Genomic DNA, 7,306 nt, shown 5'->3' on the forward strand with positions numbered 1-7,306 from the left:
ATAATGGTTCGTAAGATAGTTATTGATATAGATATACAAGTTTACACAATGGTATAGATTACTTTCTCTGGATCCGTGCTCACTATGTCATCCACAGTGAACAGCAGCAGCTGAGTAGAGAATGATAAATAACTTAGTAAGATAAACTTGAATTATTAATTATAAACTATGTTTCTATATAATATAGGTTATTTAAGGTCATTTTCTCTCCAAGTCAGAAGCCATTTACTTACCTTTCAGTGCGCAGTGAACGGCAGCAGCTCGTGTGAAGCAAGACGCAAAGGCAGTTGTCACGGTGAAACTACATTTACCGTTCGTTGTGAGCCTTCACCAAACGGTCAAGTTCACGTCTGTCCAAAATGTCCTCACTTCATCATTTTATCCTTCTAGACATTTGTGTGACATCGTCTTGAGGTTGTGTCACTGTGACCTCACAAAACATGTTTTGTGAGGTCACAGTGACACTAAAATCTAATCATAGCAATGCTCAAAACAGCTACAAATACAAACATACTGAATTGGTGGGGAACGTGAAAAGAAGAACGGCAACAAAATTGATCACTTTAAGACTTTAATATACAATAAACCTGAAACAGCAGTTGCATAGAATAGAGCTGCCTGACTGTCAACATCCACTGTTCATTTCACTTGGTTGAGGTAAGAATTATAAAAGGCCTCACAAAGTGACTTTAAGCAGGATGGCTACAAGCTACAGTGCACACCTGCTTTTTAATACATTATAACATTTAAAAAGATCTCATCAATGCATGAATAACACTGGAAACATACGACTCCACCGTACAAAAACAAAACTACCAAATTCCTTGTTCAACAGCAATCGCTGAAACGCAAACATACATTCAAGCCTTCCGACAATGAGACACGGAACAGACACAAGCACTTTGTTCATTGTGAGACAAACACTCTTACAAGAACAAAAGAAAAGACAAACAAAAGTAAAAATGAAACGTAAGTCAGTAGCTGCAGTAGTAATTCGTCTGAGAGGCACATCTGTGGGAGCGGTCATTGGCTGATGGGGTGTCTGACTTTTGACATTTTGGGGTCAGATCAGCAGAATCAGAGGTGGAGGCGCCCCTGACTGCGTCTGATATGGTGAGGACCCTGAAACAGAGGCATCAGATTAGCAGACCAGCTGACAGAGGTGGGTGAGTCTGAGGTGTGTGTGTGTGTGTGTGTGTGTGTCTGTGTGTCTCTGGGGAAAACAAACCTTGGGTGTTTCTGGACTGCCGAACGGTGAGAGTTCTAGTGAGTTCTCTTTGTCAGAGGAGTTGTTGTGGCGATGCTGGGCGAACTTTCTCTTTAGCGCTTCAGCGATGAGAGCCGCTGGGTCGTTAAGCGACGGTGCGCCTCCCTTACTGCGCCTCCTTCCGAATGGTGTTCCCCCCGGTGACCTACAGAGAAAAGAAGGGGGAAAATGTCGAAGCGTGTTGGATTTGGTGGCATCTAACTGCCGACCAACAACCCCTCCGCTCACTCCTCCCTTTCCGAGACTGTGGTAACGTGAGCTGCCGAGTGCAAAACTCAAAAAAGAAATTCTGACACACCAATCTCCTTTCATTCCTAATGCCTACCTCTCCACTGAGCGCAATTTCACTTGATTTAAGTCCTTGAGAATGTCCAGCATGGATGGGAACCCTTTTGCTTGCGAGTCCTGGGGCTTGAGCTGAGCCTTGTCAAGGTTGTTCTCGTTCCTCCTGCGCTGGCGGATCAGCTCTAATACAGACGGAGTCTCAGCGAGGGAGTCAAGGCAGGGAGGAGGAGGAGGAGGAGGAGGTGGAGGTGGTGGGGGAGCAGCACAGCGAGGCGTTGAGGTGAGAGCTCGCGGAAGGGTAGAAGACATCAAAGGCGAGCCCGGGGTATTCGGAGACTCCGTCCGACCTAACGAAACGTCGAAAAGAGCACAGAATGGTTGTTAAAGTCGCTTGACTTGACATATTTGTGTATTTTGCGAAAAGATGTCGAGACGAGATACAAAGCGCCTGCACCTGAGGCCGGAGCGGCCGTAACGATCATGGCTATCTGAGCTCGTAGTTTGAGCAGCTCGCTCTCCAGAGCTGTGATCTTCTTCAGAGCGTCTGGACCAGCTGACCTGTCTTCCCTCTGGGCTTTATTCTTGGCTGGTCCTGGGTATCTCACCACGTCCCGATTTACAGTATTTTCCTTCTTCGGAGGTAAACGGTTCCTATTGAGATCACATATCGGTTTCAATATTTATTATTTTCACACCCGAAACAAACTAAATGAGTGCGTTTTCATAAATCTATGCAGGTAATGCATCTCTAAAAAGGTGAATTGCATGTATGTGAAGGACAAAAAAAAGGGACATTTCGCCCCATTTTAGTTAACCATCACATTATATTGTGTACAGTAAGACAGTTTGTCTCTGTACTCCACAAAGATTATGTCCAATTCAGTGCTTTCCTTTATGGAGATCGGTGCACTCATTGAGAAAAGCATCTCTTTTGTTCTAGCGCTACAGTGAACTCATTACATTTTATGAAATCCACCATTTTGCCAATATAAAAAAGGACAAAATATTTTGTCCAATGAACAGCCAATATGGTTTCGTTTTCTGTAAACTTGTAGCAGCAAAACTTAACCTGACCGTGTGTTTGTATTGTGTCCATTTGTGTCCTTACCGGGTCTTGGCAAAGCTCTCCCCCTCATCCTCAAACACCCACATGACGTCAGCGAACGAGGGGATGGCCGGTGTCTCCACAGAGATGTCGACGTAACCGTGGGGCCCACAGCCGAGCAGAGGGACCTGAGGACCAAACACGGACAAGGAAGGTTTACACACTTTGACCCCCGACTACATGACAAAAATAACAGAAGTTAGTCGGTTTAAACTTAACAAAATGTCAACATGGTCAGGAGTGAAAACACTGGAAGAGAAAAACAAGGAAGGAGCACAACTGCAAAATGAGTGAATGTCTTTGGTGTGTGTGTGTGTGTGTGTGTGTGTCATGTTGAAACAAACAAGCACTTTAGCTCAACTTAGGATACAATATTGCTTCTGCTTAGGAAGCACTATGTGACAAATGTATCATTTAAATCAGATCACAGATGTTTCTTTATTAACATGGCTATAAGCAAGTCTTAACAAAAAGCAAGAGGTGAAGATAAAATGTATGATTTCAGACTATCTCTAGTCTGTTAGAAGGTAGGACGATACCTGAAGGTAGGACGATACCTGAAGGTAGGACGGTACCTGAAAGTAGGACAGTACCTGAAAGTAGGACAGTACCTGAAAGTGGAAGCGTGGTGTAGGTGTCAGAGGGAGGTTAGTCCCAATCATCCGCACAACGCTGCGATACTGGCCGCACAGCTGACTATCCCACACTGGAACCAGCTACACCCAAGACGACACACACACACACACACACACACACACACACACACACACACACACACACACACACAATCTTGGTTGAAAATTGCTACTCTTCCAACTTCACTCAGTCAGTTAACTTTTAGGGAGCAAGGTGACTCTGCTGCTGATACTTGGCACCGATAAAAACAAATATTATGCCCCATGATGGCCCCAGATGACATCATTGTAACAGCGTGTCTTTGGACTCACCATGTCTGGAGCCACTCCAAAGTACTCCAGGACGACGCGCAGCACATCCAGAATATCCTCTACTAAAGACATTGGAAGGTCTTTTTTTTTTAAATGCACCAGCTGATGACTGCAAAGATCCTCTTTCTGCTGACTAACTTGGTAAGAGGCCAACGCAGAGTGGACGGCACCAAGTCACATACTTCACACCTGGAACGAGACAAAAACAGACAACGCAGCAAAGTCAGTACGTGAATCCCTGAAGACAACAAATCAAGTTATGAACGTACGTTCTAACACAAAGAAGACAATAACATCATGAACCTAATGCAAGATTTTAAGAGTTAATACATCTCAGCAAAACTTAAAAAGATCTTTAGTCGGCTCGACTACTGTAATGTTGTCTTTAGAGGCCTCTCTAAAACAGTACCATTATAACTAACTGAATCCTTTATGGGGGGAAACACTATATTGTAAACCCTCCAGACCTGTCAAGTGTTTTGGGACATTTTCTTTATTTTAATATACTAGTGAAGTGTTAATTATAATATTACCCTTTGTTTCTTTAATATCTAAACGTATATTTGGCTCCTATTTAAACCCTTAGGTGCGATACAAATTAACTTAACCGTTACCTATACTGCTCTAGACCGATATAGGATCATCTTGAAAAGCCAGTAACTTACATTATAAAGAAAAAAACGACCAAAAACCAATTTGCACGTTTATGATAGACAGTTTATAAAACAGAATGGCTGAGATAATTCAAATAAAACCTTATCATATTACAAACTTTAAATCCACGAGTCTACCGTTGGATGCTGACTTGGTTGAAAAAAATCGTATTGGATCAGCACAACAGACGGTCCAGAGTGGATTTTAGCGTTACCCTTAAAAGAGTAACCTGCTGAGGGCAATGCAGTCAGTCCGCACAGCACCGCAGTGTTTCCTTCTGTAGAGCTGCGTGGCTCATCACAAGTAAAACCGCCACACCAGGAAAACATGCGGGATAAACAGACATGTGTGCGTACTTACTGTGGACTTTTCTTGTCAAAACGTGCATTGGTAGCTATATTTGTCCAACATCTTCATATTAATTAATAATATAAACTGTAACTGCAGATAAACACCAAGAACTTAGCTCAACGAGTCCGGGAAGCAAGTCTGCGTGAAGTCAAATAAAGCTGCAGCAGCATCGAGTCCTCTGATTGGCTGTAGATACAGAAGTAATACGAGCAGCCAATAGGCGAAGGCGATCGTGCAGCGGAGGCAACGGCTGCTCCACCAATCGCGTGTCACGAAAACCCAGCACCAAATTTGTATTTTTGTACACGAGCTGCCTCTTATCCCGGGTAAGAAAACATCACAAAAAACTTAATTTTTACCACATCCATCGTCCTTTAAGGGTGTTTATATTATTATTTGTTGTGGCAATCGTATAATTCTGTGTTTAAACGGTGAAACGGAACAAAATAATGTGTTTTTTTTCTTACGTTGGTCCGCTTCTGCACGGTTCAAAAGTAGCTAACGTTAGCATCTTTAGCTAGCCACAGCGTTAGCGCTTGCGATGCGACTTGACAGGACAACTTAATTTAGAGTTAATAAACTAGCTTCTTACCTTGAGCTTCCTACCTTAAACTCACACCAGGGACCGTCACGTTACCTACAATCATCCAGTCATATCATAACGTTAGCTTACTTTTTTCCTGACTTAGTTCAACGTTCATCACGACACCGATTTTTTAGTTGACGGTAACCTTTTAAATTACATTTTACCATTCTCAGTTCCAGATCCCGGTGAGGAGTTAACGAAGAAGATGGACGCACTGTCGGTAGTGAGTCAGCTGCGGGACCTGGCCTCCGAGCCGCAGAACCGAGAGGTGATCGTCCAGGATCAGGGCTGTCTGCCCGGGCTGGTTCTCTTCCTGGATCACCAGAACCCAGACGTGCTGTTTGCAACTGTCCAGGTGGGTGATGGAGGCTGAACTCGTGCTACATCCTCCTGCTGAATACACATTAAAGGCACCAGACCGTGTTTTACGCCTACGTTTACCATTTGAACGCGTATGGTCGCTGGGTGGACCTGTTCTCATCAATGTACTGCATATTTGAATCCATCTTTTGTCCTCAGACCCTGCGCTACTTGGCTGAGTTCACCCCCAACATCTCCACCATGAAGAATGAACTGGGTATGATGGTGAGCCTGGAGAACCTCATTGGGAGGTGAGGATGTGTTTTTTGGCAGCTCAAATGTGTTTTTCTACTTGCAATATGTGGATGGCAATTCAGGGTTCTGGCTACATTAAATATAATGTCTCTCCATATTATAGGGAGGGCCTGTCTGTTGACATCACTGCCTTGGCCCAGGAGTTGTTTGTCATTTTGAGTGCACCTGTGCCACGCATACCTGAGAGGGAGAGTAGGAAGAAGTCCCAGTTCTTTATCAACTCCGCCCACAAGAAGGCCAAGTCTGTGACTCTTCACATCCAGGGGCTGGACAGCACTGTGAGTATAGACCAACAGACGAACACACACACACTCCTATGCATGACAGCAACTATACTTATTAATATTATTATTGCCAGCAAGTTACTGATGTTAACTAACGGTCTCCCTCTCGTATCAAGGACCAGCGAGGCTTGTGTGAGGAGGCTCTTCTTAAGGTCAAAGGAGTGATCAGCTTCACCTTCCAGATGGCTTCCAAGAGATGTACGGTCCGCATCCGTTCTGACCTGCCCACTGAGGTAAAACATTTCAAAATATTAGTTTATATCACTGTAGTGATATTCAATGTTTGTATTCTTGCATTATCAAATCCACTGATATACATGTGGTGCAGGAATCTGGAGAACTTTGGCTGATGTCTGTTAATTCCTGTCACCTCCTTCCCTGGTGTTTATAATTTCCAGAGTCTGGCGTCCGCCATTGCTGCCACTAAGGTGTTGTCAGCTCAGCAGGTGGTTAAGAATGAGGCAGGAGAAGAGGTGAGCGGGGGTCATAGAGCACACATTTTGACGGCACACTATTTGAGTAGCCACGGGAGAATAAACCAAGGATCGTTTTCTTCAGGTTTTCATCCTTCTGAACCAGTCTGGAGTGGAGGTGCGGCAAAACTCGGCTCTACCAGACTACCTCCCAGAAGAAGAGGAGAGCCCAGAGAGGGAGGTCGACCGAGCCATTTCCCGCACCACGGCGAAGGAAGATTCCAGTGGAAGCTGGCTCAACTCCGCCGCCAGTTTCCTCACCAAAACATTCTACTGGTGAAACTTGATTCCTTGCGATCCACTGCCGCAAAGTTGTGCTAAAAGACTACAGCTGCTCTGTATGTTACAGAAGTGGACATTACTGGATGTTGGCACACCACACGCCAATATCCGGGCTTTGTGTGCATGTTCAACTTCACCAACTTGACATCAATTCTTGTGAAAAAGAAGTAATCAACATGTGCAAAAGTGGGTTTCTTAGGTGAATGGAGACACACTTGAAATATATCTTTTGTCTCTGGACATACATTTTTTTTCTTCTATCCACTTGATGTACATATTTTCTTAATCTCGGTCAAACTGTCCACTTTCTCTCACGTGTATAATAAAATTCATGGCTGTCTGTACAGTTGTAAACTTGTGTTCTGTAGATCCTGCTGTTTGTTGGTAGTCGTTTTGGTTTCTGCTGAAATAAATCTACAAAGTATTCCATGTGCACTGTACATTCTTTTATCTTCCC

General features: G+C 44.0%; 2 protein-coding genes across 2 annotated transcripts; one reads left to right on the plus strand and one right to left on the minus strand.

Moving 5' to 3' along the window:
• Positions 1-558: 558 nt before the first annotated feature.
• mtfr2 (mitochondrial fission regulator 2) lies at positions 559-4,757 on the minus strand. Its single transcript, XM_068708260.1, has 8 exons — positions 4,619-4,757; positions 3,605-3,793; positions 3,269-3,373; positions 2,661-2,785; positions 2,007-2,203; positions 1,593-1,899; positions 1,229-1,412; positions 559-1,122 (listed from the first exon to the last, which is right to left on the minus strand). The coding sequence occupies exons 2-8, from the start codon at positions 3,674-3,676 to the stop codon at positions 1,078-1,080; spliced, it is 1,035 nt and encodes a 344-aa protein (XP_068564361.1). The 5' UTR covers positions 3,677-3,793; positions 4,619-4,757; the 3' UTR covers positions 559-1,077.
• Positions 4,758-4,885: 128 nt separating this feature from the next.
• armc1l (armadillo repeat containing 1, like) lies at positions 4,886-7,274 on the plus strand. Its single transcript, XM_068708261.1, has 7 exons — positions 4,886-4,935; positions 5,369-5,550; positions 5,715-5,806; positions 5,914-6,088; positions 6,211-6,327; positions 6,493-6,567; positions 6,653-7,274. The coding sequence occupies exons 2-7, from the start codon at positions 5,401-5,403 to the stop codon at positions 6,845-6,847; spliced, it is 804 nt and encodes a 267-aa protein (XP_068564362.1). The 5' UTR covers positions 4,886-4,935; positions 5,369-5,400; the 3' UTR covers positions 6,848-7,274.
• The last annotated feature ends 32 nt before the right edge of the window (positions 7,275-7,306 follow it).

Source organism: Cebidichthys violaceus, unplaced genomic scaffold (genome assembly GCF_023349555.1).
Source record: "Cebidichthys violaceus isolate CVI_PGR_0920_01 unplaced genomic scaffold, fCebVio1.0.p SCAF_14, whole genome shotgun sequence".
Lineage (NCBI taxonomy): Eukaryota > Metazoa > Chordata > Actinopteri > Perciformes > Stichaeidae > Cebidichthys > Cebidichthys violaceus.

Excerpts from the sequence above, each read along its gene's own strand:
- mtfr2 (XM_068708260.1), bottom strand. The coding sequence starts at position 3,676 with ATGTCTTTAGTAGAGGATATTCTGGATGTGCTGCGCGTCGTCCTGGAG. Across the intron at positions 2,204-2,660 it reads GAGAGCTTTGCCAAGACCCG|GAACCGTTTACCTCCGAAGA; the intron begins GTAAGGACACAA and ends TGATCTCAATAG. Across the intron at positions 1,413-1,592 it reads AAATTGCGCTCAGTGGAGAG|GTCACCGGGGGGAACACCAT; the intron begins GTAGGCATTAGG and ends TTTTCTCTGTAG.
- armc1l (XM_068708261.1), top strand. The coding sequence starts at position 5,401 with ATGGACGCACTGTCGGTAGTGAGTCAGCTGCGGGACCTGGCCTCCGAG. Across the intron at positions 5,551-5,714 it reads TGCTGTTTGCAACTGTCCAG|ACCCTGCGCTACTTGGCTGA; the intron begins GTGGGTGATGGA and ends TTTTGTCCTCAG. Across the intron at positions 6,568-6,652 it reads AGAATGAGGCAGGAGAAGAG|GTTTTCATCCTTCTGAACCA; the intron begins GTGAGCGGGGGT and ends CGTTTTCTTCAG.